At 53.1% G+C, this 27,721-nt stretch overlaps 10 protein-coding genes across 10 annotated transcripts; 6 read left to right on the top strand and 4 right to left on the bottom strand.

Annotated features, from left to right (window-relative positions):
• Window positions 1–526: 526 nt before the first annotated feature.
• On the bottom strand, window positions 527–2,586 carry PG985_014086 (Cupredoxin; the record flags this gene model as incomplete). Its single annotated transcript, XM_066833852.1, has 5 exons — window positions 527–1,066; window positions 1,133–1,298; window positions 1,360–1,594; window positions 1,681–2,188; window positions 2,260–2,586. The coding sequence occupies 5 exons, from the start codon at window positions 2,584–2,586 to the stop codon at window positions 527–529; spliced, it is 1,776 nt and encodes a 591-aa protein (XP_066678592.1).
• An 853-nt stretch (window positions 2,587–3,439) lies between these two features.
• Window positions 3,440–4,783, bottom strand: PG985_014085 (uncharacterized protein; the record flags this gene model as incomplete). The annotated part of the gene is made up of 2 exons (XM_066833851.1): window positions 3,440–3,630; window positions 3,685–4,783. The coding sequence occupies 2 exons, from the start codon at window positions 4,781–4,783 to the stop codon at window positions 3,440–3,442; spliced, it is 1,290 nt and encodes a 429-aa protein (XP_066678591.1).
• A 1,793-nt stretch (window positions 4,784–6,576) lies between these two features.
• PG985_014084 (uncharacterized protein) lies at window positions 6,577–7,107 on the top strand (the record flags this gene model as incomplete). Its single annotated transcript, XM_066833850.1, has 1 exon — window positions 6,577–7,107. The coding sequence occupies one exon, from the start codon at window positions 6,577–6,579 to the stop codon at window positions 7,105–7,107; it is 531 nt and encodes a 176-aa protein (XP_066678590.1).
• An 836-nt stretch (window positions 7,108–7,943) lies between these two features.
• PG985_014083 (uncharacterized protein) lies at window positions 7,944–9,341 on the top strand (the record flags this gene model as incomplete). Its single annotated transcript, XM_066833849.1, has 1 exon — window positions 7,944–9,341. The coding sequence occupies one exon, from the start codon at window positions 7,944–7,946 to the stop codon at window positions 9,339–9,341; it is 1,398 nt and encodes a 465-aa protein (XP_066678589.1).
• A 2,390-nt stretch (window positions 9,342–11,731) lies between these two features.
• PG985_014082 (uncharacterized protein) lies at window positions 11,732–12,484 on the top strand (the record flags this gene model as incomplete). Its single annotated transcript, XM_066833848.1, has 1 exon — window positions 11,732–12,484. One exon carries the CDS (start codon window positions 11,732–11,734, stop codon window positions 12,482–12,484), a length of 753 nt encoding a protein of 250 aa, XP_066678588.1.
• Window positions 12,485–15,262: 2,778 nt separating this feature from the next.
• Window positions 15,263–16,753, top strand: PG985_014081 (uncharacterized protein; the record flags this gene model as incomplete). Its single annotated transcript, XM_066833847.1, has 7 exons — window positions 15,263–15,369; window positions 15,427–15,460; window positions 15,532–15,543; window positions 15,622–15,861; window positions 15,966–16,168; window positions 16,261–16,652; window positions 16,716–16,753. 7 exons carry the CDS (start codon window positions 15,263–15,265, stop codon window positions 16,751–16,753), a joined length of 1,026 nt encoding a protein of 341 aa, XP_066678587.1.
• A 325-nt stretch (window positions 16,754–17,078) lies between these two features.
• On the bottom strand, window positions 17,079–19,855 carry PG985_014080 (fungal-specific transcription factor domain-containing protein; the record flags this gene model as incomplete). Its single annotated transcript, XM_066833846.1, has 3 exons — window positions 17,079–18,101; window positions 18,165–19,311; window positions 19,518–19,855. 3 exons carry the CDS (start codon window positions 19,853–19,855, stop codon window positions 17,079–17,081), a joined length of 2,508 nt encoding a protein of 835 aa, XP_066678586.1.
• Window positions 19,856–21,679: 1,824 nt separating this feature from the next.
• Window positions 21,680–22,246, top strand: PG985_014079 (uncharacterized protein; the record flags this gene model as incomplete). The annotated part of the gene is made up of 1 exon (XM_066833845.1): window positions 21,680–22,246. One exon carries the CDS (start codon window positions 21,680–21,682, stop codon window positions 22,244–22,246), a length of 567 nt encoding a protein of 188 aa, XP_066678585.1.
• A 270-nt stretch (window positions 22,247–22,516) lies between these two features.
• PG985_014078 (uncharacterized protein) lies at window positions 22,517–23,920 on the bottom strand (the record flags this gene model as incomplete). Its single annotated transcript, XM_066833844.1, has 3 exons — window positions 22,517–22,857; window positions 22,965–23,442; window positions 23,483–23,920. The coding sequence occupies 3 exons, from the start codon at window positions 23,918–23,920 to the stop codon at window positions 22,517–22,519; spliced, it is 1,257 nt and encodes a 418-aa protein (XP_066678584.1).
• A 915-nt stretch (window positions 23,921–24,835) lies between these two features.
• PG985_014077 (TPR-like protein) lies at window positions 24,836–26,857 on the top strand (the record flags this gene model as incomplete). Its single annotated transcript, XM_066833843.1, has 3 exons — window positions 24,836–26,208; window positions 26,259–26,386; window positions 26,445–26,857. The coding sequence occupies 3 exons, from the start codon at window positions 24,836–24,838 to the stop codon at window positions 26,855–26,857; spliced, it is 1,914 nt and encodes a 637-aa protein (XP_066678583.1).
• Between the last annotated feature and the right edge of the window lie 864 nt (window positions 26,858–27,721).

The following is a 27,721-nucleotide window of genomic DNA, read 5'->3' as shown; positions in this document are numbered from 1 at the left end:
GAGCAGACATGTCTCGCATCGGATCTTGTAGCTGTTAATTCCCACGTCAGATACCTCAAGTCGGATGAAGAAGATATACGAATGCGCCAGGGATCTATCTATACCGTCGCTCAACCCCTGGAGGGCTTCAAGAGCGCATCGTTCCCTATTGCCCCGGGGAACTAATCTGTCGGTCCCTAATAGAGCCATCGTCATACCAGCAAGCAAATACGGGACGATGACGAATACAACCCTAGCCAGTTGGCACATCACATCAAGAAGGGTGGCATCAACACCAGCATCCATGAATGCATCCCACAGCCTCACACCAGCCGGAGTTAATTGCTTTTCATTGCATCGTACGGGAGTTCGGGGTTCTTGTCATTGCGAAAACATACTTCGCCACCTCCATCGATTGCTTCCACTCACCTCTTGCCATGTGGCAGAGCCTTATTGAGTTCCTGCTTCATCTAGCACACATATAGTATGATGATCCGAGAAACCCTCTGCTTAAGAAGTACACAATTGTATATTAAATACGAAAGACTCAAATATAATATCCTCTATAGCCACCCGCCTTGTGGTGGTGCCCCTTCTCCGGCCAATACGGCCAAGCCGGATGCCCCTTGCGCGGCCGGTGCGGGTCCTCGAGCGCCGAGCGGTTGACCAGGGCGCCCATGGGGTGCGGCGGCGGCCGGTCGTTGGCGCCCGCCAGGTCGAGGGGGTCGCGCGTGTTGCCGGCGGCGTTGCCAGCCGTGGGGATGCCCAGGCGGCGGCAGGCCTCGAGCTGGTCGCGGGGCACCTGGAGCCGGCCGCCCTGCAGCTGCGTGGGCGTCTGGATCAGCGTCGCCACCAGGCCCGACACGACGTGCCACTCGATGTGGCAGTGGAACAGGTGCACGCCCGGGTTGTTGGCCCGGAACCGGATCGCCAGGTAGGCCCCCGCGTTGAGCATCACCGTGTCGCGCTGCAGCGGTCGGCGGCGCGGCGGCTTCAGGGGCTCGCCCGCGTAGTCGCCGCTGTTGGTCGGGGTCCGCGCGATGACTTGGAACCAGTAGCCGTGTGTGTGCCAGGGGTGTCCGCCGTCCTGTGGAGGGGTCGGTCCATGAAGTTTAGTTGTTGCGCAACTGGTAAAGAGGGCTTTGCTACTTACGTCATGGTTGTTGATGATCACCTCGACGACGTCTCCGGACTTGATGAGCAAGGGGTTGGAGTGCCGGCCATACACGGCGGCCTGGTCGGCGTACTTGCCCACCGTCAGGGCCGTGTAGAGCGTCGGCACCTTCTGGGGTACGTAGGTGACGTTGTCGATGATGGCACTGTCCAGTTCAGTTAGCGTATCGTGGATGCAACAGAAGCTCTCCTATGGGCTAACAATACCGATTTTGATTATCAATCGTCGTGAAATCCATGGTAAACACGATTTGGTGATCAACGTGGTCGTAGACTTCAGCCTGGCTGATCCACGGGTTGTACGTCGAAGTGATAAAGTCGATGTCATCTTTCACGGTCAGGTCGGTGATGGGATTCTGGGTTGGCAGAGGTTTGTGCTCGTCGCACACGAGATAACCGTAGAAGTTGGGATCGTAGTTGGGCGGAATCGAGTCGAACATGGCTTGGCGTTGACAAAGCAGCATCAGCATAACTGGACCGTACTTTCCCAGAGACTGGGAGTGAGTTGGAAGGCGGGATGACACTTACAAGTGTCCAGTTGCGCCTTCATCAAGACCGCCCCTCGCTTGGCGCTCGGCTTCTTCAGCGTCAGCAGGACGGCATAGCGCTGCGCGACGGTGAGGTACAGCCTGTCTACCGTGACAGGCTTCAGGTAGACGCCATCCGCCTCCACAATGGTCAGCTGGTGGCCCTCGACCTCGAAGTAGGCGCCGACGAAGTTGCCTAAGTTGACGACGCGGAGGAGGTAGGTCTTGCCGTCCTCGACGTGGACCGTCACGTTCTGGCCGCTGTTGATGACGCCCGAATCCGGGATGGGCTCGGGCCCGCCCGCCGCCGCATTCTCGGCCGACTCGTACTGCTCAATCAGGAAGGGGGCTTGGGTGTGGTACCAGTCGCCCAGCGTAATGGTCCGCTCCCCATCGATTTGATGCTCGTAGGGGGCGTGAGGGTCCTTGAAGTTCATCGCACCCCTCAGACCGTCGGCAACCTGGCCCTCGATGTGGGCATGCCACCAGTACGTCCCAGCTTGATTGACCTAAAGTAAACAAAACTCAACTCGAATTAGATGCGCCGGCAACACCTGGAGGCCCAAAATGAGCTCCATACCGGGAAGTTATAGGTAGACCGGGATCCCGGCGGAATGGGGCATTGGGTCACCCCAACCGGGCCGTCCATCGTGTTGGTGCCGACCTGCTGTATGCCGTGCCAGTGGATACCGGAGGACTCGTTTCCCAAGCTGTTGATCACGTGCACTATGACACGGTCGCCTATCACACCCTCGATGGCCGGAGGGGGCCACTCGTCATTGACGCTGACGACCGGCCGGCCGAAGCCATCCGGCGCGACGAACTTCCATGACAACTCCCAGTAGTATTCCAGTGTCTTGGCCGACACGAGGGGCAAAAGGAGGAGAGACGATAATGGAACTCGCATCTTCAGATTCGAGGAAAGAACAGGCCAGTGGGATGTGCTGTCCAGACTACATAATTCTGGAACAGAGCTGTGAAGTCGACTTTAATATACATAAGAGCCTTGGGAATTTCGAAACTTGCCAAGAGCTGTTATCATCCTTCATCAATGCTACTCTCGTGATGCCACAGAGCGCATGGCCAGTGAAACTATAAATCAATCGGCTTGAGCCGAAAGACGCCCCGCGGAAGCTGTTGGCCGAGGCCAGCTAGTGTTGTTCCTGCTCCAATATCGACATCTCAAGCTCCAGTGCCCAGCGGCTGGAATAGCATCACCATCAAATGAGCGGGGTTCTCTGAGAGCACACAGAGTATAAGTGCCGTATCATACGACATGACCCGAGGACCCTGATGAAGTGGAAGGCAGTGGCGTGAATAGAAGCGCCATAGGACCGAACAAAGTTTCATAGCTTCCCGACTGTCTCTCATACCAACATTTCGACTAAGCTAATTGGCAGCCCTGACACCCCGAGAACCGACTCGCGGGACTTAATCTCATCTACGGGCCGTTCTAAATTACCATTAGCCTGCAGATGGACAGGTCGTCGAAAAGACCGTCAAGATCAGTTATCATCCAGGGGCATGTTGACGGCGCTGGCGACTGAGCTAGTGTGACGCCGTGGGACAGACTAGCGTACGGACTGTGCCGGGGTACCGACCGCCGGAAAGCAGACAACACCACCGTGGCAAGGAAGTAAATATTAAGCAAATATGCTATATGTTGGACTAGAGAACAACAGAACAGAACGGCCATTGGCCGTGGAAGCGATTTCCAGGTAAGGGACTGGGGTACAGTCCGATCCTCAAGCAGTAGATGTTCAGTTGTCAACGGCCGGTTGCCAGCCAGGGTTCGTTTCGTAAAATGTGGCGTTGTCGATAAACCTGCCATCCACCCGGCTCGGGTCACACGTGGAAGCCAACCATGTATCCCAGAACACGCAACCTTTGTAGAATGTACCGCCCATCTTCCATGACTTATCTGTGGAGGGCTTCTTCTGTTCCGTATTACCTGGAAACTCTCAGTATGCGGGAATGAGGTTCTCGGACGACAAAAGATACTTACAGTAATCAATGGTCTGCCCCAGGTGGTTGTAGCACTCGGTCTGCTGCTCAGGGGTGTTGAAGGGGAACAGCGGCTTCTTCTTCCCGACGCAGGTCTGCATACGGCTTTCGAAGTCGAAGAAGGCGCGCACGGCTAGGCACCGTTCCTCTCCCGACTCGCCCTTGTCCAGCTTGTAGACCTTGATCGCCTCGTGCTTCACCACAGCGCCGTCCAGCATGGACAGAGTGACCCCCTCCTCGGGCCCCAGCGCGGCGTTCTCGTTGGCCAGGTCCTTGCAGAACTTGCTGACGGTATTCAGGCCCTCGGTCCTCGAAAACATGTTACCGTATTGGTAAAAGTTTCTGTCGCTGAAGTAGGGGTCTCCGGGGCCCCCACAGCTCAGTCTGGCCGTCGCATAGGGAGAGGCCGCGAGCTTTGTGGGGACGGTGGGATCCATGGTGGCGTCGGCCGTTTCCTTGAGCACCGGCATGGGGTTCTTGGTTCTGTCGATGGGCGCTGGGAAATCGATTGTTGTGGTAGGCGGTATGTCCTTGAAATATGTAGTCGCGGGCAGTTGAGAAGCGTGGTCTGCTATCTTGAGAGATGGCAGCAGGCAAGAGACAGGAAGGGTATAGTCCTCATCCTCGGTCGTGGTGGTTCTGGTTCTGGTTGATTTCCGCTCGGTGGTTCTGGTCCTTTTGCGGGTGCTGACTTTCCCTTCCTCGATCGTCAGAGTTGGAAGGCCAGAAGGGGGAGGGATCCAGAGTCCCGCGAGTGCCAAGGGAGGAAGAAGTAGTAGGGCATTGAACCCTTTACTGCAGCTTGCTGTAGGTGAGGCCGTGTGGGTAGGGCAGTTCTTGCAGGCCTCTGCAGATTCGGTGGGTGCGCAGTACCAGATGGGTAGAATTGTTGAAGTTCCGTTGACCACGGTTGTTGTCAGGGTGTTTTCCGTTATTCCAGAAAGGGTTTTGTATTGCGTGGCCAAGTCACCAGTCAGCGGTGCCGTCTCAGGCGCCTGTGTGATGGTTGCGGCTGGAGGGTTCTGCGCAGACACGAGTTTCATGGAATATCCTGCACCGAGAACCCAGCAAAGAGTTTTACTGAGAGTATTTGAAAGCATATTGAAAGGTGGAGTGGGGGTATTGGGTTGTAGGTTGGAGCTTCTGAGGATTTGCAACGGCCTGCATCTCAGGGTATCTTTATAATCTTTGCCGTGTCTACCAAAGTATGGATATTGCCCCCTTGGATGCCTGATATCCGACCAAGGCTCTCAAGATTCGGGTGACGAAATCGTGCATATTTCGTAGTTTCAATCGATCGATGGAAAAGGGGTTCTGCAAGAAACCATCATCAGACGGACTGCCAGGTCAGCCATGGCCATCTTACGAGGAGTCACTAACGCTCTCAGTCACTGCGAGTTCAACGACGTCAGTTTTCTCAATAGTTGAGATAAATATAGTATATTTCATTGATTCCATGAACCAACCGAAATGCACAAATCATTCGAAGTTGCGCCGGCAAGGTGGCTTGCTGTAATGTTTCCAACACCCACTGTGCACGACGACGGGTAGGGACTTCCACAATTGGCAAGACAGTTCCGTACATGCTTCGACAGCCGATGAATCATTCTGCAAGTAATAAAACCAGTGCCAGGCCAACCAACATGGGGTCTATGATGACTTGGAAACCACGATGTGTACGCTGTTTGGAACTCTGCATCGGGAAACCGTTCGGCAGCCAACATGTCTTGCATATAACAAGCGCTCAAGCCCAAAAGCCTGCATTTGTAATTGGACACTTGAGACGTAAGCAATCCCTCCTAAATGCAGCCTTCCTGATATGGTGTAACATATTGCGCCATTGCCAAGGCTCGCCCCCAGGTTGCAACTGACTTCGAACACGAGAGAGGGTATTGATCAGCACCGTGTCGCTATCATTGAACCGAAGCAAAAAGAGAGGACAGACCTCTCGATTCAAGTCCTACAGACACCGGGTATACCGCCGTGTGATTCCGGAGTAGGTTGGCCTCTCATACATCGTCATGGGATGCGAGCGACCTGTATGGTTTCTATCTATGGAATGCATTGTATTTGGTAAGACACGACACAGAAACCAACAATAGATGCCAAGTGGCTATTCGCCTCCATCCACGATGCAGGCCGTTGGTTTTCTTCCAACTATGATGTAGCCAGCTGATTGTTCCTTTGGCAAGGCATCCTGCACTATGATAACATGGTCGAGACTTCTGCATACGCTACAAGCTCCGGAATATCAATGATTCTCCGGCGCATCAGTGACTGCCGTTGTTCGTCTGGCTGGCACGATGGGAGATGCGGCCCCCGAAGCAAGGTGTTGTCCGAATATGAGTGTGTTGAGGTGATCCTATGAACAAATGACTACGGAATGAACAAGTATATATATCGAGACCAAGTCCTCAGCGGTAATGAGATGTGTGTCCCAAATCAGCCCACATCACAAAGTCCCCTTTCATAAACTACAACACTGTGGAAGATTCTCCTTTTATTTGACACCAAGCATACGAACTAGCCCTGTCCATCAAGATGCAACTCATATACTACGTTTGCTTCATCACCCTTGTGGCTGCAGCCGGTCCTCAACCTCCGCTGCTGCCCAGACTTGTACCCTATGTCCTGCCTCCACTAAACATTTTGCCAGAACCTGCTGTGAGCACCGATACAGTCCTATCTGTCCCCCTCAAGCCATGTCACGAAACTCATAGTGCTTCTTTTCCAGGTGTTGAGCCAGAATATAAGCATCCGTGCTGACGATGGAGCCGACCATGGTCTCCCTAACGTTATCTTCCAACCATTGCCTGGCTACCAGTGGGACCAAGATGTAACGGGGGATGAGTATCCGCACAAGACAAGGGTTATTGACGCTTGGCACACAGCGATGGAGCTAGCCAAAGCTGCAAAGGAAAGTATCAAAGATGTGACCCCGGCCCGCTTGGAGGAGCAAGCGAAGGAAGTTCGAGACAAGAAAAAAGGGAAAAAGCCGACCAAGCCTCAAGTACAAGCCAAGGTCCGCACATGGATTGCGCAGCAGTTTCCAGCTTACACACAACTTTTCGGAGCAGCCATGGAACAAGGGCTTGTGCCTGATAACGAGCTTAGTCAATCTTGGGGTGCGCCGCAGTTGATCCACGACAGACTCGAGAAGCTCCTCAAGAACATTGGCGATCCGGACGCCATAGGAAGTCCGATCTGGTCGGATCTAAGCGAAGACAAGCTACACTGGCATCGTAACAAACATCCTTTATACATTACTCGCCACGAGAACCCGGAGAGAGTCAATGGCGACACGCCATGCGAAGGAGGCACACAGGCTTTCACAGACAGGGCATCGGAAATGCGAGATTTCGAGACGGGTCAGTGTCCTTTGACGCATTCCAGAACCCATGAAGAAGAGAAGCATAGGCGCTGATACGTGAAGCAGCTGGTCCAAACAAACCGGATCCTAACGCGTGGGTCATCAACCTCTGCAAACCTTTCTTCGAGTTACCTGTCTTGTCGCAGCTGCTGCAACAGCTCAAAGACGGGAAAAAGACAAAGGAAGAAGTTTGCACCCTGAAACACGACACCACAGCACGGGTACTCTTTCATGAAATGACCCATCTCGGCTTCACACTGAATCTCTTGCCGCCTGTCAAAGGAGACCTCGTAGGCTACGAAAAGGCCGCGCAGAATGCACTGACCGGGGGAGGCACACAGAAGGCGAACTTTTACCGCATGGGGGAGAAAAAGGTCGGTTCGTCTGAGTTGCCTGACAGTTATGCTTGGTTTGGGGTAAGTGTTCCGTTCCATCACTCGAACCGCAGCCTTCTCGTGGACTGACTATCCTGCTGTAGGTGTACGCTTTTCTGAATGCTCTGGACGCTTGTAAGGGAGTCCATTGGAGCAAAGAAAAGAATGCCGAAGCTGATGGCGGCTGCACCGATGTGTGGCCACAGGACAAGAAAAAGGTAACTCTAAGTGCTTGGAATACATATCAAAAAGGGCAGTAGGAAGCCCGGAGAGACCTGTTGCTATTTTTATCGGTTGTAGTGTAACCCCGGGTGAATGCCTTGGATGGGGCAGTGCATGGGTGTTGGTGCTTGTGTCAAAGCAAGTCCCCACTCGGGACCCCCCTCATCCTCCCATCGGCTGTATTACAGGCCTTTCATATATTTCACTTAATTGACAACCTCTTGTCAACAACTTTGGCCCAGGAGACCAAACAATTCTGCCATTCGGGAATCTCGTTGATCCAAAGCTTCCACCATGGATATTCTGGATCGATTACCACCAGAGCTGCAGCTACGAGCCCTTGGCACCTGTGCAAGTGGTGATTTGCTTTCCATCTGCTTACTATCCCGTCGATTCTACCACGTTTGCCTCCCAATATTATACCACAGCGTCGATCTGAGCTCCCACAATCGTGATGCTGTCGCTGGCACGGATGGATTCGGACGAGAGTTTGAGTATCCATCTGACTGGGTGGATCGGGACGAGGGTTTCGGAGACGTTGATAGTCGGCTGTATGAGCGACAGCTGGTGTTTCTGAGAACCTTGCACGCAAAGCCCGACCTAGGAAGCTACGTAAGAGAACTGCACTGGACCACAGCGTGTATATCCTACGTGGCGACCGAGAAAGAACTTGAGCCGCACTTACGACCATGCGCCGTCGAAGACTACGATGGGGCTTGGTTCTGGGTTCGAAATCGACTCTACTATCAGCTGCGGAAAGTGTTTGACTTCCCTGAAAGCAACTCCTACCTTTGGGAAGCATTTGGTTTTATGGATCGCATAAAGGATGTCGACATTGCATTCGTAAATCGCGAAACCCGGGAGGCGGACCCCCCGCCGCCCGGCTTGTTCTCATCCGCCCAGTCGATTCGGTTAACTGGCATAGCATCGCGGAACTTGATCAAGAGTCTGTTGAGCTCCACGGATCCATCGTGCTTGAAAGAACTCCACCTCAACAACATCACCGAGTTTGCTGAGCTCTACGGTATTCGGGAAGGGATAACCGTACGGAAAAAGGGGCAAACACGACCCTTCCCCACCACAATCAGCAGCCGCGCGGGACCCATGTTGACTCATCTCCGCCCCTTCATTGGCAAGTGGACAAACTTGGACACTTTGGCAATTGACACTGTTGGCGAACCCACACCGGGTGCCTGGGGTATTGCGTCCGCGGAGACCGAAGAGAAGCGATATGAGGAGATTGGAGCCTTCATCAGGTCGGTAGCATCGCAGTTACGCGTGCTGCACTTCCAACAAGGCCTGAACGGCTACTACCACGGCTTTCGACGTCCCGGGCGCTGCGGTGCGCCTACAATGCCACATCCCGATGGGATTCGGCCCATGGACTCGCGATTCCACCGACATGTCCTGCCCGCAATCACAGAGAGCACATGGCCCAGGCTCCGGCGATTAGAGTTGTTCGGAGTCGCCTCTTATACCTACCGACTGAGTGGCAAGGCCAGAGTGGCAAATCTCCCTCTGAGCGACGATGATCAAAACAACATTCGGAGAGCTGTAGGCGACGAGGTGGGAATGGACATTCGGCCTGACGCCACGAAGGACTTTTGGGTTGCGGAGAGTGATGAGACAGGCATTCAGGAGATAGAAGAAGGCAATGATACGGAATCTGATGAAGACGCATACGAAGCTTGAAATGTGGCTCACCCGCTACATGACTGCAGGGACTTTCGGGCTTGTAGCTATAACGAAAACATAGCATCGCTCCTAGTTGGACTGGTCAGTCAAGAAATGCTGTTCCAAATCTCAAGGGTTAGTAATTTGCTCCAGGGTTCAACTTCCTGGCTTTGGATGCAAGTAGACCAGTCTTTGTCCAACGTACGGTACCCTTATTCCATCTGACCACACCGTTGGTTTCATTGCGAAGTCTTCTCAGCCCACATTCCTTTATTGAGATCCATGCTAGTTGCCACAAATATGTTTCAGCGTCAAAGGCGAGTGAGGTCCGCCTTCTGTTTGCCAACTTGTATGCTATGAGGGTCATCCCCATTTGCTTCAGTTCACCTTCGCATAAAGGAGGAGGCATCACAGAAGGATCTCTACTGTATATTCGCGGCCATTCCTAAAAGTGCCTATAAATACTGGTTTTGTCATATGCGCCTGCTGGTTTTGCTTTTATCGTTGGTTCCATATCAATTTCACCTCAGTGTTGACTGAACTTACTTCGATTGGTCACCAGTGCCTTTATTCTTTTCGAAAGCCAAGAATATGCTTATAAACAGGAGTTCGCGCACAGATGAAGAATGGGATGCTCTAGAACGTCTGATTGTCGGCTGCGTTGCTGGGGGTTTCCCCTCCATAGGCGCTCTCATCATCATCTATCATCTGACTAGAAAATCACGCAATAAGCGAAAGGAGAGAGTCCCAAAGGCAGGGGAGGTCACTGAGACTCAGAGCCACATCAGCCACACCAACATAGCTGGGCAGCACCCGTGGTTGCCTCACTCAACACACCGGTATGAGATGTCAGATGTGCCACTCAAGGATCAATCTTCATTTCGTACAGCAAGCCACCCGTCTGCTAGTCAACAAGCCATTTATCACCATCGTCCAATGATGGCGGACCACGGTGTAAATACAAGCATAACAACCCCCCAAACAGCTATTCTCTGCAACCCAAATAGTTCTAAAGCCTTTTAGAGTGGTGGTTCCCCAGTTACTAAAATGTCAGCGTCACCTGGCCCTAGTCCCGTAGACAAGAATCAGTTCTTTCTCCCACAACTTTGGCAGCGTTTGGCCTATCACATGGAGTTGAACGGAGATCGCCAGTTTATTTGAACCGAAGGAAATGAGCCCCTAATGTACAGAGTCCCCCGTCTGCAGTGATCAATTTACCCAAGCTGGTTTGGAAGGAGGGATGGTATTTGATCGAGGTCGTAATCACCGGGATGGTAAAATTGGATGCACAGGTTGTGCTAGTGTATTGTATCTGAGAATTAAAAAATAAATGAACAATTAATATCTATCAATACTAAATATTGACAGGGAACGGCCTTTAGAAGCACCCGCAATAAAATCAAAAGGCAGGCATGTAGTTGGCCGGTGTGACCTGGTAGGAGTCAAACAAAAAAGAGGCAAAGGTGGTTAGGCGCTCAAGTGTACATTCCTCGCTCAGATGCATGCGGCCCAACTGCCAGGATGTAGGATACCGACTGGCATGACACATCCTGTATCCAACAACGGAACCTCGGCAAAGTTCGAATGGGGACACACCATATGGCATCGTCGCCGCGTTGTGTCTATTTCCTCCTTTCTCTCTATATGTTCTCAATAGAAAGAAAGAAAATCCCCAATATAATTAGACAGATTATCCTCCACCACATAAATTCACTCCATATCATGGATAAGCCACAAAACTCATGTCCTTCTGTACATGAGGCAATAGGTTGGCCTCCTAAGATCAGCGTCTTGGAGTTATCTAGGCCTCGACTCCGAACATCAGGCCAACACAGTCAATCTAAGAAACTGCACTGCCCTTACAAGATGGGGTATAGAGGGAGAGAATGACCTTAAAGGATATGGTACATGCATATGAATGTATGGTGTAAGATCACCAATGTAGACCCATTTCTATAACCGCATCATATATTTGCTCATGTACTGGTGACCTGCGCATTGTTCGACCTCACAATGCATCGATGCTGCATGATCATCTCAGGAGTTACAGATCATGCATATTCGGCCCAAGGTCTTTGTCTGAATGACTGCTGAGGGTCATGTATATGCTAGAGTGTAAAGACGAATTAGGTTTCCCCATCAGCTCACTGGGAACCAAGTTTCAGGTACATCATGTGGTCTTCGTCAATGAATTGGTGCGCCAGATCTGTGTGGAATAAAGTGTGGCAAACACCTTACAGCGTCTATAATAATACACATAACGGACTTTCGTAGAGGAAATGGCAAAAATGGTACATTGCACATGAGATTATAAATCTAATTATCGAAATATCGCAGAACTCCTGCAGCATCTGTCCAGTCCATCATCATTGAAGTCCAGCAAGAGAACGTGCTTTATTCCCATCTTGATGGCCGAAGAAAGATTGTCAAACGTTGAGGTTGCCGCTCCGGGCCAATCCCCCAATCCGGGTGCTATCGTTGCAGTGATAGTCATTTCCGCCCTAATAGTAGCCATTGGTGGTGCTATTTGGTGCACCGAACGACATAAAAGAAAAGAGAAAGAAAACGTCGCGGCTGATACAGGCCCCATTGACAGGTCAGAGGACATTGTATCAGGCTATGCGTACAACTCGAGTGGGAGGCACAACACAGTGGGGAACCAGCTTCCGGACCAGCCTGTAGGGGGCTCCTCATACGACCACAGCTCTAGTGGCTATAGCGCCGCCATTCAGGCCTGGGCGCATGAGTCTACTCAAGCAGCTTCCTGGGCTGACACTGAGCGACAAATACACCCACCTCCTACTTATGGAGTCACATATAGAAACAGCACTACCGGAGTAGGCGGGATGCCCAATGACGAATACGTATCATCGCCGTATACCAGTGACAGAACAGTGGTCTGTGGTGGGGAGACACGCCCACAGCCTCAAAGCAGTGCCGTGGACCGTGAGTTCAAGGCTTCCAGAATGCAACCGGCTGCGAAATCTTGTTCGGGGTCTCAAGAACAATACGAAATACAACTATGCCACGGTGTGATGGCTCATGAACCTTTCGCTCTGGAGCCAGAAGACGAGGCAGTCCAGAGGGCTCAATTCAGTGAAGCAATATCTGGCCAAAGCATTAAATTTAACGACAACCGACGCGAAGATCCCCATACCTGAGTTAGCGGCGGCCAAGGCACAATGACAGCCTCGGGATCTCCTGTATCACCAACAGTGTCTCGGGAAGCCCAGTAACCTTTGGTTGTTGGTGATCGAAAGGGTGAGATGATTTGGAAAGGACACCTGGATATCATAATTCGATGAGGCACCGGTTGTCCACACGGCTCTGTGGTATTGAGAACATATTAGCTTTATGTGTACACACTGAAATGTAGTTTTTGAAACGACTTCCTCGTCAAATAATCGGGCTGACCTCAATGATTTTGCTCAACACAAATAGCTAAGTAGGTATGAGACGTCATTAACAACACCAGGTCGATGAGAGAAAAACACCTTATGTGGGATGTCAAGCATGTGAGTTGGGTGAAATGGGTCTACACATTCCTTACCAGGAATGCCCCGAAAACATCACCGAGTTCTGCATGCGGTATTACAGGTGCCAGGGTTGCTGCACTGTAAACAGGGGTCCGACTGGCATGACAGCCCCTGTAGCCTACCCCGGCAAAGTCTGGAAGATACCACGTGACAGAACAACAGGGCCGGCTGCCTTCAAGAGAGTCGACGTAAAGGTCCATCACCAGGCGCAAGATACACACAGGGCCCGATTTTGTGTAGTACAGACTCATTGATTGCCATCGGTCTTGGCGGGCAAGCGAGGCATGATACTTATCTGCCCAACAACCAACAGCCCACACTGTAGCTGCCTGGTACTTGGTGCCACTCGTCGCTTTGGACCAGGATCTGCATTCCATGTCGGATTCGTGGGGGCTGAATTCAAAAATCACGCTGTATTTGTCACATTTCTACCTATCCAAGAGAAGCTGTAGCCTCCTTGAATGCACGATCTGGTTTGCTGACCAATCTCGACATGGGAAATCCTCATCCAACGTGCAATCATGCCTGTAGGCGTCAGCGAAAGTGAATGTGCATAATCATTTGTTACTTGCGCCAGCACATGAATGTTCATTACTAACCCACTCATCCTTGTATCCGTATCGTGAGAGGGAGATTCTTATATAAGCGCCATCTCTCTTTGAACACACGAAAGTGCCTCTGGACGCTCCAACATTGTTCACCGAATAGCGTTTACTTCATATCGCTGACGAAAAGAAAAAGCCTGTCGCGCTCAGCTGGGTGCTGATTTGTGGCGGATTCGGGACAGAATGTCGAACAAGCAGTCGAGCTCAACCAATCAAGGTGCAGAGGAGGAGTCGAAAATCAACGAAACACTACTTTTGGTAGAGATCTTCGGAGCCCTTACCGGTTTCGTGGTCCTGGTGGCTATGCTCGTGGCACTTTGGTACCATCTGCGGCAGAAACGGCGGAGACGGCATCCGGAGCTACAGTCCAGGCCAGAGGGTTAACTGGTCAAAACAGTTGACTGGTACAGGGCACCAGGATAGGAGACATAATCCCGTTGGCTGCGGTCATGGGGACGCTCAGTGTCTTTGTCATGATGGATGTGGCCTGTCGAACTTGGGGTTGCTAGAGAACGAAAAGAAAGGTAAATAAAGAGGGGATCCTGGCTCGAGAATCGACTGAGATGGACTGCAGTAGGTCTCGAAATGTGCTTGGAAAGATGGAACTCCTCCTCATTGACTCCATGGTCCCAAAAGAAGTCTTCGAGTGAGGTGAATTGCATAATCACAGGTGTATTCGACACATGACTGACCAATAGAAACGGCAGGTGATCTTGGATACATAAGACGGGTTGTTTTCCAGTATTGGTGTGCAAAATAACCACTTGACACTGAACAAGTTATGTCTTGACAAGCGAAATGCAAATGATTTTTCGTTGCTTGAACCAAATCATCGCAACACATAATGTCAAGGGTGTGTCATCGTGACCAATGCAACCCTTACATTAGTATTTAAATGTCTTCCATATTTGGAACTGGAGTGCTTCTATCTACTTCACGAATACAATTCTCAATCCAGGCTACCGACAGCGAGATCCCCTGAGTTTATTCCCGTCCTATCTCATGGTACATCTGTCGCAGACATCAAACACACGATCGAGTTCAACGAACAAAACCACTGTAAAGGAGGCAGGAACCAAGATGGACGACGTCGCATTTCTGGCTGTCATTGCTGTAGTTTCTATAGTATTTGTTGCCATGGTAGTCATGGCCATATTGTTTTGGGGGCATACAAGGTGCAGAATACAGAACAGGTAGTCAACAAAGGGGCGAGGTTCAAGTCTAGGCAAGTCATCATCCCATATCCGAGTATTAAACGCAGTGTGCTACGTCAAACTCAATTGGTTATATGTTGAGGAAGCAAGCAACTGACCAGAGCCATAGCTCCATTTCCAGGTGCCGAACCACACCGCAAAACCTGCGGAGCAGTTCCCAATTAGGATTTCCGGCTACTGACTCGGTCTCCTGATTGGCCATAGACATCCCCATAGTAATATAAGAGCAATATGTGTTAATGGTGGTAATTTTGCCGTAATCCTGAGATGGGCAAATCACATTCGCGCAAGACTACCCCCTGCCAAGACCCCACGCGGTAGATGGGCACAGCTGATAGCACCAAGTTGCAAGCAACCCCGTTATCTTGAAGATCCAAGATGGGGTTCATGCCAACCGCACTGTAGGTACTGACAGCCCAGTAGATAGATGTGAGGGGTGCTTCTGCACGTGCACCCGGCTGTCAGATCCGGCTCATGGTGGAGAGGAATGCATAAGTATGCATCTATTCACGACCCCTTGGCATGCCACCCTGTCGCCTCTGCAGGAACCCAAGCTAAACTTGCTGCTACCATCGCCAGTAAACATGCTCCTAAGTAAGCTTTCGACCGTCGCCTTGTTGGCGCGAGGCATCCAGGCCGCCGCTGTTCTGAGATTCGGATGCTCGCAGATCATCGTTGAGCGTCTCGACCCGTACGTAACATCGGGCTTGCACCACCAACAAGGATATGTGCTAATGTTCGTAAACAGTCTCGTCAACCCCGGCGACAACCCGTCGCCACATGTGCATCAGGCAAGCACAAGCCCACATAGCCCCTTTCCAGATGCTTGACCTGCATACTAACGCCCTCACAGGTAGTCGGCGGCGTGAGTTAACCACTTCCAACCAGATACGCCAGTAATCCCCGTCCAGTAACTGACAGCAAGCCATCGCTGTACCATTAGAATGCCTTTTCAGCGCTGATTCCCCAGTCCGACGTCTCGGAGCTGGCCAATTGCACTACCTGCACCTTCAGCGAGGACCTGTCCAACTATTGGACAGCCAACATGTACTTCAAGGCGCGCAACGGGACGTACAAGCGCGTCGGCCAGATCCCGAACCGGTTCCTGAACGGCGAGACGGGCGGGATGACGGTCTACTACACGGGCCCCTACGACGGATCCAAGGTCACCGCCTTCAAGCCTGTAAGCATCCTTTGGGGGAAAGGGGAGTGGGTAGACAGATACCCAAATGTGTGTCGTGAAACTCGTGTACTTGGCTAATCACTGGCTTCGACTTCCAAACACAGGGCTTCCGCATGCTGGCCGGCGACCCTCTGCAGCGCGCCATGGGCGGCGTGACCAAGTGGAACGCCATCTGCTTCCGCTGTTATAACGCCAAGAACTTCGGCGGGGACAACTACGCCCCCTGCGCCGACCCCACAGTCGACTCTGTCGCGCTGCCCAACAAGATGTGCCCCGGCGGCATCCGGACGACGATCCGGTTCCCCACGTGAGTTTCCTTACTTCCGACTTATCCCCAAGTTGGGGCGTTGGGGCGTTGGAACACAGAACGTGGATGGAAATGACTGACACTGTATGCAGGTGCTGGGACGGCAAGAACCTCGACAGCCCCGACCACACCTCCCACGTCTCCTACCCGTCCAGCGGCACCTTCGAGTCCAACGGCCCCTGCCCGTCGACGCACCCGGTCAAGCTGCCGCAGCTCATGTTCGAGGTGATCTGGGACACGGCCCCCTTCAACGACAAGGCGCTCTGGCCCGCCGACGGCTCGCAGCCCTTCGTCTTCAGCCAGGGCGACGACACCGGCTACGGCCAGCACGGCGACTACGTCTTCGGCTGGAAGGGCAGCGCGCTGCAGAACGCCATCGACGCCAGCTGCTTCGGCGCCAATTGCCGCGCCCTCAAGTCGCAGACCTTCGCCGCCGCCAACAAGTGCGCCGTGCCCAAGGAGGTCAAGGAGGACGTCGAGGGATGTAAGTAGCAACCCCCCGCCCATGATTCCCTCTGTGGAGATGGACTGACCGTCGGATACCCAGGGCTCACCGAGCTCCCGGGCGGTTCCATGGGCATGTAAGGACGCGGAAGCGATGCCGTGATTGGTAGCTTCAATGGCAAATGTAGGAACCGGCAGTCAAGGAAAGGAGATCGGGTTAGTCAGACTGCATGGGAAGTAAGTGATTATGGTTTCGATTATGTGGTATATATATATAGTGGCTTCGTTGGGTAACATAATTACAATCACCCTGCCAGGACCTGAAAGGGGGGTAGTATCACCTCTGCCCAGTAGCTAAGCATGACGGCATGAAATCGTAGCAAAGCGGTGTCGTTAGGGTACGCCACCCCAAGAGTCTCGTCCCGTCTCATCGTGAAGCACGCCTGTGTAACGCCCAGTTCCGCCCCTAGAACATGTCCCTAAAATGCTGATATACACTTCCCGGTTTATCCACGCCAACACCAAAAGGCGTCGACGGAGGCCCATCATCTTCCGCGTTCGGGCCCGCCGAGGTGGCTCGTTCGTCGAAGCCGTTCATGCCCATGTAGCCCTCGAAGATCTTTGACATCTCGCTGGAGATCTGCCATCCATTGGATGGCACGGCCGGACTCGTCGTCCCCGAGGGCGCCTGCTGCGGCTGTGACGGCGCCGCCGCCCGCGGGTACGGGTGCGGCGCTTGTGCTGCTGCCTTGTGTGGTGACTGCGATGGCGCGGATGCGATGTGCTGCCCCGTCGCTAGGCCGGCCATGGTAAGTGCGGCGCTGGAATGGGGGTCTTCGTCCTGGGCAAGACCCAGACGCGGTGCCACTTCTTTGAGGGAGGCGATCGTACGCCACAACCTCCTGGACACGTCGGATTTCGAGGACAGGTCCTTGACAAGCTCCAGGGCCATGTAGAACTGGTCGCGGCAGCTTGAGCTAAAGTTCAGAGGGGCATGGCACGATGCAAGAAACAGTACGGCAATAGCCGAAGAGAGGAACTGATGGTAAAAGACCTGCGACCTGCGATACATGCTCGTCGTGTTATGCAGATGGGTCAGATATATGACGCAGTTCTTGGCCAGCCTGACAGCGCGCTCGGCAAGCGTCATATTCTCTATGATGCTGCTGTGGGTGTGGAGGACCGGAGTGTATAACCATAGGCGCATCTGGTTCAGTCGAAGATACGTCCAGATTTGTTGCCGTTGCAAGTCGTAGCCTTGTTCAGGCGCTGTCGCCGGTACGAAATGACGAGGCATCGACTCCCAGTCGGGAAGCTCCAACTGCGCGTCGGCTGGAGCGTTGGAGTACCAATGCTTGATCTTTTGGTCTAAGTGTTCCAACTCGTCCGGTCGTAGGTCAACAGGTCGGTCGAAATGACGCACAAATTCCCACACTTTGGCGCCGAGTCGAGAATAGCTGATCATGGCATGCAAGAAGGGATGCTCGTCCTAGAGTCCGTTAGCACCACGGGAAGTTGGGAGAAAACTGAAGGATACCAATCGATTACTTACCGGTCCGGGCAGCTGTGAATCGATATCGCCGTCTTGCAAGACATACGGCAGCCCTGTACCAAAGGCCCACCTGCGATCGAGAATGTAGGCTGTCCAGAAGGTGTGGATCGCATCCCTGCGCTCAGTCTCGTCCTTGATCCGCGAAATGGTTTCGCGTCGATGAAGACCGAGCTCGATGCAATGCCGCGCGACCATACCGATGATGCGCCACGACAGGATCTCGTCGTTGGTCAAGAACCGGTATCCGGCGACGAGGGCTAGTATAGGGAGGTTTGCAACATCGCTTGGGTCGGTAATGACCATTCTCTCGAGCCTCGGCCGCATGCTCTCGAACAGTCTGGTCGCCCGCTCGCTGGTTCCATGTTCCTCTATCACCAGACCAATACAGAGAACAATCTTCAGCAACAGTGATTTGGTATCGGCAATGCCGTCGCCTTGGCCCTGGGTTGGCTGACCAAAATTCTTCTTGACGGCATCCTTCCATGAACAGAGGAATTTGACATGGTTGATAACTGATTCGATTTGGATGACGGGATACATGATCCCTATTTCTTCCTCGTGTACTCTGCACAGCCGAATCATCTCCTCTTTCTCGAATTCCCAGAGCGGGTCGATCGGGCGAGAGGAGCTGGACTGCGACTCCATGGTTCGTGGCGCAACGGCTGCCGGTGAGACTGCTGGGGTATCTTCCTGACCGGTATGACCACCATCTGTCGAGCCGTCCATATTACTGTAACCGAGTTTGTGGAGGGTGGTTCTCGCAATGTCTAGATTGAAGTTGGCACTCGTTGGGCCTCGAAAACCAGCGTCTCGGAGCTGTGAGAGGTCGGCTCTTGTGAGGGAATGCGAAGAAGGGGACGAGGCGGAGGGCGTGCCGGCGCTCAGGGTTGGCGGTACAGGTAGTATGCGGTCGTTAATGGGCGCCAGCCGCAGCGTCTCGGATCGAAGCGTATTCATATTGTTGAAGAGGGTCTCGACTTGCTCCTGTAACCGCGTGACGGTGGTGGCCATGTCCTTATACTCGTCCGAGTCCTTGAAGTTGGTCGAGCAGCAATTGGGCGCGTACAGGCATTGCAGGTTGAGGTTTCCGCACCGCTGACAAGGGGTCTCGCCATTGCATTTGATCTTCCGACGTTTGCATTCGTTACTGGAGAGTCGAAGGCATGGTTAGCTGAGGGCCCGCTGGCGATAACCGAGAGACACATTATGCGCTGCGTCGTCGAGTTGCAGGACGAAGAGACTAAATTGCTGCGGTTTGCGACACAGGCGGAAGGGGGTATAGACGACAAGGTGCAGTGATGCCATGTGGTGGAACATTGAAACAGGTCGCCGGGACGGCGGTATCACACGTACCAAGCAATGGAGATGTAGCGATTGCGCTTGCTACGCTGCTGTTTGCTACTGTTGTTGCCATTGCCGCTGCCGGGCGAGTCCTCGATGCTCTTCCGTTTTGTGCCTCCATGCCCACTATTGCCGGCTACGGCTGAGGATGGTGTCTGGTGGGCGAGATCCGTGTGGCCCATTGAGGTCGAGGCGGCTCGTTGCGAGAGTGCGGAATTGTGGCCGGCGGCGACGGAACTGGGAGAGCCCAGGGCTGAAGGGGAAAAGCTCGCTTGGGTCTCGGCCAAGGGTGTAATGCCATTTTGGGTGAGGTATCGAAGATCGCTGACTTGGTTCTCGAGCTGGTCCATCTTCGTCGTCGTTCTCACTTGGTTCTCTGGCCTTTCATCGCACAGCAATTGGGTTCATGATGTTTGGTCGCGTTCGTCGCCTGTGCGGTTTCATGGCGTCAATCTTTTTGCGCGACGGAGAGAGGACGGGTGCTCTGGGCATTATGAGGGAGTGATTTCCGTCCGTCGCAGGCAAGGGCCAAGAGGGGGCCACTCAGGTATTGCAGCGGTCCCCCTAGCAGCAAGCCTAGCAGTCTTCGGCAATGCGGGCCCAGAAAATAGTGGCGACGCTGAGCCGTCCGTCCCCTCTATTTCTTCCCTCTTTACCGATCTTGACAACTATGTCTTCTGCTTAATGATCTCACGAGTCTCCTAGACTGAAGCAACACCTTGGTTGCATTTTCTGATGGGCTTACTTGCAAACAATCGTCCACAACGGGCCATTCTTCACTGGCGATCTCGAGGCTCGGAACATTCAGTGCGCTGTGGTTCCCTGAAGCCGAGGCTGATGGTGGGGCATTGGGTCAGGAAGCTCTGGCTCCCACCTGGTTGCTGGGTCCAGCGCTGGGTTCCACACAATCCCAGTGACTCGCAGCAGTGATCAACCTCTGATCGCATCACACAATGTTCCTTCAGCTCTCACTTCCGTTGATCCTATCAGCAGTTTGGCTCGCAAACTTGACCTGAAAAGGAACATTTAGACGGCAAAAGACGATATTACCTAAATTGTCGACGGCAGTACCCCCTGCTATAGTCGCATCGGATTTGCAGACAGTATTGTCCATTCCCAGTCCCGATGTCGCGGCTGAACGCTGCCTGCGAGCCTGCTGCTCTTCGGGTCCGACCGTCACCTGGAATACAACCTCGGGTCTCAGAACCGGACTTTATTTATAGACCCCGGGCAGATCTCTACAACCAGATGTCTAGTAATGTGCAGTTGTACGCCTTACTAACGGTCTTTGGTGAGATCCTCCCTTCGCCTAAAAGACTAGTTGCCTACTTCTTTAGTACGCGAGGCGACATCGTCACATCAGCTCCATTCCACGTGGCCAGTGTAGTCGATCCTTGGCATGCTAGCGCCTGGTAGTTAAAGTAGGTAGCACGCGCCATCTCCGGATTTGCCGTGGTGCAGAGCTATCTCCGAATTAAACATGATGGGTGGCAAGCGTCGAACAGCCTCGCACCACGACTCGACTGGACGTGTTATGCCTTTTGCCGGCCTATCGCTTCGCTATACCTCAAGCACCCAAATTTGATGCCAAGCGCTAAGTAGTTACATAGAGAGTTCACATCAGCGGGGCCATGTAGGGTGGTCTACTGGATGCTTGGCCGATCTCTTCGACAGGCATCACAGTCGCAAGTTGCGATGTTGAGGCTGCAACTGATTTGAATCCGGGTCAAAGCTCATGATCTCGTTACCGCAAACTTGCGAAAAGTGATAACATGTCAATTGATAATTTATTCGGCTGACCAGTATTCGCTGCCGCCGTATACCTAACCGCGAATGGATGCACATCAAGTCGAGAAAGGGGGGAGAGTAAACTCAAATGGACCATGGCAGAACAAAAGCTTCGCGAAGCTCTGGTCGATCTCCCACCATGTAACGGAGAAAAACTCGAGGTTATTCAGATCAATCTATATAAGCAGTGATTTTCACAGTTAAGTAATACATTCCATCCTCAATTCTGAACGCGACCAAAGTCCCCCAGAAGAGACGAACCCCTTGAACAAAGCTACCACCACCAGCTTCCTCAGTCTGACTACTTCACAAGTCGCATGAGACCCATCTCAAGTCAAAACCAGCCAGCAACACTTTTATCTCTATTCCAAGATAAACACATCAAAATGTCCACTATGTCTTCCCTCAGCAGACTTGAGTGGCTCGCCATCTGGAAAGAGGACGAACTCCCCTACCACACAGCCCCACCACAACAAGACCAAGAGAAGCCCACATTCACTGTCATTTCGCTGCAAGAGACACTCGATAAGATGCCAGACAGGTCTTCCCTCAGCAAACTGACCAGGGCCATGGGCTTCAAGGGTCCCAGCCTCCCCTACTACATGCCCCAAAAGCCCATGGAACCCTTCTCCGCCAGCCCGTACGACGAGCCCCCAGAGCCCATCTTCACCAGCACCCACGAGAAGGAGAAGTGGGACAAGGAGAACCAAAGACGCCTGTTCGAGGTGCAGCAGATGAGGAACCGCCTTGAGGACTACTGGTGGCGATTCTTCAATACCATAACTTTCTGCTTCAGGCGGGTTGCCGTGGGCAGCGGCGGCTCTTCCATGGCCAGACTGACCAAGGATCCTAGCCATAGAGCCATGCTGGTAACTTTCGCTATATCTTTCTTTATGTGTGAACTCATCTGGATCATTTTTCGCACCGGTATTCTCGAGTGGCTAAGACAATAATTGGCGCGCGTGAAATGGGCCGACAGTCACTCCGGGTCGGTAGCAATAGGTGGTTATGGTTTACCAGCTCTGTCCAGCAGGTATGAGTATGGTGCTGGTTGATATGGACAGACAACACGGGCGACGCATACATAACATTATGAGTATATAGCAATGAGACCATGAATTTCGAACAATATATCAGCCACACTTTCCCTCCAATGCTGACCGCGTTAGCACCAAAGTCGAGCCCCGTGTCAATGTTCGAAGTAGAAAGACGACGTCCAGGGCTCATCGCTGAACCGCTGAGTAGATACGCCCAGTACACTCGCCAAACCCAACCCTCTCCCCACTCCCACCACATACACCCCGGATCGTAATCGAGTCGCCATCTTTCAAGAATCGCCGCATATCCATGCCGTACAGCATCACGTCCTTCTTTCCACCCTCGCTCATCTCCAGCAGGCTGCCCCTTTCGCCCGGCTCGGTGCCGCTGATGGTGCCGGAGCCGAGCATGTCGCCCGTCCGCATGTTGCACCCGCCAAGGGTGTGGTGCGCGATCATCTGGGGGAACGACCACATGAGCTGTTTGGAGCTGGTCCTGGTGATGGTCGTGGTATCTCCCTCCGGTGCTGTTGTCAAAAAAGGGTCAGCGCAGGGAATCGCATCGCATCTCATCTCACATCGAAGCTCAGATAGCCTTGGCATCCAAATTAAGCGGTATATGAGGAACACTTACTGGTGATATCCACTTCCAAGCTGATGTCAATCGCCGTCTCCGCCTTGGATTCCTTCATGTAATCCTGCACCGGCGTCGAATTCTCGATACCCTTCGCCCGAAACGGCTCCAGCGCATCGGCCAGTACGACCCACGGCGAGATGGTCGACGCGAAGTTCTTCGAGTTGAACGGGCCGAGCGGCACGTACTCCCAGCTCTGGATATCGCGCGCGCTCCAGTCGTTCAGCAGCACGTACCCGAAGATGTGGTCCTCGGCCTCGCCGATCGCGACGGGGGTCCCCTGTTCGTTTTCCTTGGAGATGAAGCAGCCCAGCTCCAGCTCAAAGTCCAGCCGCCGGCAGGGCGCCGTCGTCGGCTGCTTGGGCTCGGCGGCGGGGTCCAGCAGGATCTGCCCCCACGGCCGCCGCACCGGCGTGCCCGAGACCACGATGCTCGACGCGCGGCCGTGGTAGCCCACCGGCAGATGGGTGTAGTTGGGCTGCAGGGCGGCGGCGGGCCCCCCGGAACATGGCGCCGACGGCGTAGGCGTGGTGGTAACCGGCGTAGAAGTCCGTGTAGTCGCCGATGGCCATGGGCATGTGCATCTCGACCTGGCTGAGAGGGATCAATGCCTTCTGCTTGAGCTCTTCATTCTCCCGTAGTTTGGCGGCTTGGCTAGAGCCGGCGGTCAGGAGGTCTCGCAGCGCTTTTCGCACCTGCTGGTGGACGGGCCGGCCCAATGCGGCAAAGGCGTTCAGGGTCGTTTGCTGAAAGACATGCTCCTGGCCCTTGAGCTCCGGGACTATCTGGCGGAGGGAGATACCTTCATTCAATGCCTTCAGGTCCAATGCGTGAGTACCAATGGCGACAGCTGGGCGAGGAGTGGGGTCATCTTTGGTGCTGATAACGCCAAAGGGGATATTTGCTAGAGAGAACGGAGTCTCGCGTGTCACATTGGGAACCCACGATGAAGTCATACTGGCGGGTTCGAAGCTGTGTAATTTGGCATGTATCTGTGTAGAACGGTTCGTGAAGCAGGTATCCTCACGACACAATGTCCCGCATCGGTTATTATTATGTGGTGTTTCCTGCCAATACCCACTGTGATGTGTGCTTACGGAATTACGGAGCAAGGCGCAACCTTGCGAGCACCTGCATTTTGCGGGGAGCAACGCACTAGACCGCTGACCGATGATACCCGCCAGCACCCTTTCTCCAGGCCTTTCCGCTCTCCACCTGCACTTGCACTGACACTTTCCTTGCCGGTTCTCAGCAACAACCAGTGACTTATGGCGACAGCGGTGCTGTTGGTGTAATATTTTTCGTGCATGAATGACAAGACATTCTATTCAATCAGATTGGAATAAACGTTAGGCCAATAGCACCAAGTGACCCCTAGTAATCACAGTACATCGTGATCTAGTGGGAGCAGCGCTTTCGCTATCAGTGGGATAACCCATTATCATGAATGGACATCGGATACTTCACTTCGAGCACCTGGATATCCAACGTGGCATAATAAAGTAATATTGTTTACTGCTGGGTCCCAGAGGCCCCGAGACTTGGACGTAAGATACTTGCTACAGCCAGGTCTATTGACGTACTAACCGATCAAACGGCGATGCAATACACAGCCCTTTTGCTATGCAGGATCCCTCCCCCAATGCAGGCAAAATCGCAACGGAGCAGCTCTTTTTGGTAGTCTAGGGGCACAGCAAGCCGTCCCCTGTTATTACTGGTGCATGGGGGGCATAAGCATGCATGAGGTGTGCATGGCTACTCAAGCACCCTCCAGCGACATAAACCCATCAGAGGGGTCAGCAAGTCCACGCAAATGCCCGCGTTCATCTGCAAACCCTCGATTCTTCCAACTATCTCATAATTTAGGAAGCATGAGTACAGAACTCGACAAAGATTTCAATCGGGAAAATGCCTTTACTTACCCAAGAATCAATACCACCCGGGATGTTAGGTTGCTCCACGTCATCCGGACTAGCCCCGAGGAGGCTATCACCTGCCGCTTGCTGACGGTGGAGTTCACAGAACTCCCCCGGATCCAATATCGTGCATTATCTTACATTTGGGGCCACGCAGGTGGCCTGGAGTGTGTCCAGACCATCACTGTAGACGGGCAGCCGTTTTGCGTCCGTCAGAATCTCTACGACTTCCTCCAAACCGCATTATCAAAGGGCGAGCACTGCCTGTACTTTATAGACGCCATTTGCATCAATCAGCTTAATAAGGAGGAGCGATGCTCACAAGTATCTGAGATGGCTCGCATCTATCGCAATGCAAATATGGTAGTGGCATGGCTGGGAGCATTGGATCCAGAACAATACGAGAACATTCGAAGTCTGAGCCTTGACAGGGGCAAGAACTGTAGCTCGTGGTCAGCCAAGCAATGGGCGGGCCTTCGGTATTTAAGCTACCATCAATATTGGAGCCGCATCTGGATCATACAGGAGGTGCTCCTCGCGACAAGCATGGTAGTTTGGTGCGGTTGCTTCGTCTTCCCCCTTTCTCTTCTCCGCTCGTCCATCCCCCGGGACACCACGGCCACCAGGACCATGTATGACTTCAGGGGACGGCCTACATCAGTCAGCCACCAACTATCGCAATCTATCAGCCCGGCCGAGATGGTTATAACGCATCGGCTGCGCGAAGTGACGGAGTTGCGGCGCGATCCACTTGCTCAGGGCACCGAGATTGGGACCCTGGAAGAGATGACCCGGGCCCTGCAAAGACCGCACTCCGTGACGGTGACATATCAGTCTCACATACCAGATCCTTTACACCAGATATTGGGCAAATTCGGAAAACTCAACTGCTCCGACCCAAGGGACAAGCTTTATGGGTTGCTGGGACTACTCAGAGAACGCAGCAGCTCCTTGATCCAGCCGAACTATGAGCAGGGTGTAGACTTTGCTTTAGCCCAAGCACTTGCAACTGGACTTGAGGAGCTCCTCGTTGAGCGATCTTCTGCGGACCAGGCACATGACGAGGTAGCTGCCGACGGCAGTTTCTTCACTTACTACTGCGACGTGCGCGATGCTTTTGGGATCAGCGATGAGGAATGCATTCCCATTCTAAAGAGGGTATTGGAAGAAAGCCAAGATTGGAGGCGGAGAAACAAGACATGGGAAGATGAAAATTGGCGTTTGGTTCAAGACTTGATGCACCGAGATTTCGAGGGGCTCTTGGGAGAGAACCCATCGGCGGCAGGACGTCATGATGGAATGGATGCCGAAAGAAAACTCCATCAAAAGTTACTAGGCATATGGTAAGCCTGTCGAGGCATTCTCCTACTTCCACCAGAGGGACATTATTTCTGACATCATACGTGGCACAGGACCAACTACACCCGACGCTATTCGCAACGGCGTCTACTATCTGGTCTATCGTCACTGAGACACAAGATATGATCGACGGCGTGGGAAGAACAGGTATGATTAATGCCTGCGTGAAATCAAATGACTTCTTTCAGCTTATGCCCTTATTCAGGTATCCGCGCTCCTTCGCCAGCCCAGCGACCTTCGCAGCGGCATCAGTCCCGAGCCCTGGAAGCCATGGACGACACCCGCGCGATTCCATGCGCATATATCCTGGCTCATTCTGAACTTCCCTCCGAGCCGATCGACTTCATTCTCTGCGCCGATAATGTTCTTTTTCGGCAGCCTAACGTGGGTATTGGGGCTATCCGATACCCGCAAAGGCAACGGCCTCGAGACCTCTCCGCCCGTGTAGCCCATAATGGACGTCACGGCGTGGCGAAAAACTTACGAGATCTGCTTGGACTGGAATGGCCGCTGTCACTTCCACCGACTGGAACCTCGTGGGCTTCTCATGCGCTCGGGGCATGGAAACGCTGGTTGGACTTTCCCATCCCGGCGCGGGTGAGGTTCTTGTCTTCTTAGGTCTGAGACATCAGCTGTCTATTTGATATCGCCGGGGTTAGGTTACCGTCCATCACTCAATCCGATGCTACAGATCCGCGACCGTATGCACCCCTGACCCACCGGGTGGTTGTCGCGCACAGGCTGCAGAGCACAGATACGTCTTCGCGGGCGCGGGCGAGTTGCTTGACGCTCGCCACGCCATCTGATGCAGGCCGTGGACGGTCCGCGCTGGGTGTGGCTGCGCGACAACCGGAGCCGCTGGGCGGCTTGCTTCGTGCCAGGGACGGCCCCGCGATCCGAAGTCCTCATTGGCGCGCATTAGCCATAGTAATCCTGGGGGGTAGGGCAATTCCAAACGATTGATTTAGTATTTGTACATAATATGTCAGGGCATCCTCTTTTTTCTTCTTTTTTTTTCTTCTCGATTCATACCAAGGTTTCCCGGCAGAATATGTCAGGGCATGGCCATGATGGCGCCTTTTGGCGCACTGAAGATGAATGGGCCTACTGTGGGCCTACTGTGGGCCTGCTCTTCTCGGAAGACATGACCGGTTAAATCCAGCCAGTACGAAGAAGCACTGATCGGTCCAAAGTGACTGCAGGTGGTATTCTTCGTGTAGCAGAGTTGTTCCCTACCTAGGTATCGAAGATAATACCTCCGGGATCGGCATTAAAAGGCTTCTATTAACAATTGTAGCTAGGTCGTGCCTACATATGAGGTAAGTAGATTAGGTAAAGTTGATCCTTTCATGATATATTGGAAGGAAGGAAGGAAGGAAGGAAGGAGACTCATCAATGCGTCAGAATGCCGGACTCTACCTGCCCACTTATGCAGCTATCTTACTAACATTAGTATGCAAGTAGGTACGTACAACTTAGTTG

The sequence above is a fragment of the Apiospora marii genome (assembly GCF_038362585.1).
Source record: "Apiospora marii strain CBS 49790 chromosome Unknown utg000011l_segment0_segment0, whole genome shotgun sequence".
Classification (NCBI taxonomy): Eukaryota; Fungi; Ascomycota; class Sordariomycetes; order Amphisphaeriales; family Apiosporaceae; genus Apiospora; species Apiospora marii.
This window is presented reverse-complemented; position numbering and strand designations above follow the sequence as displayed.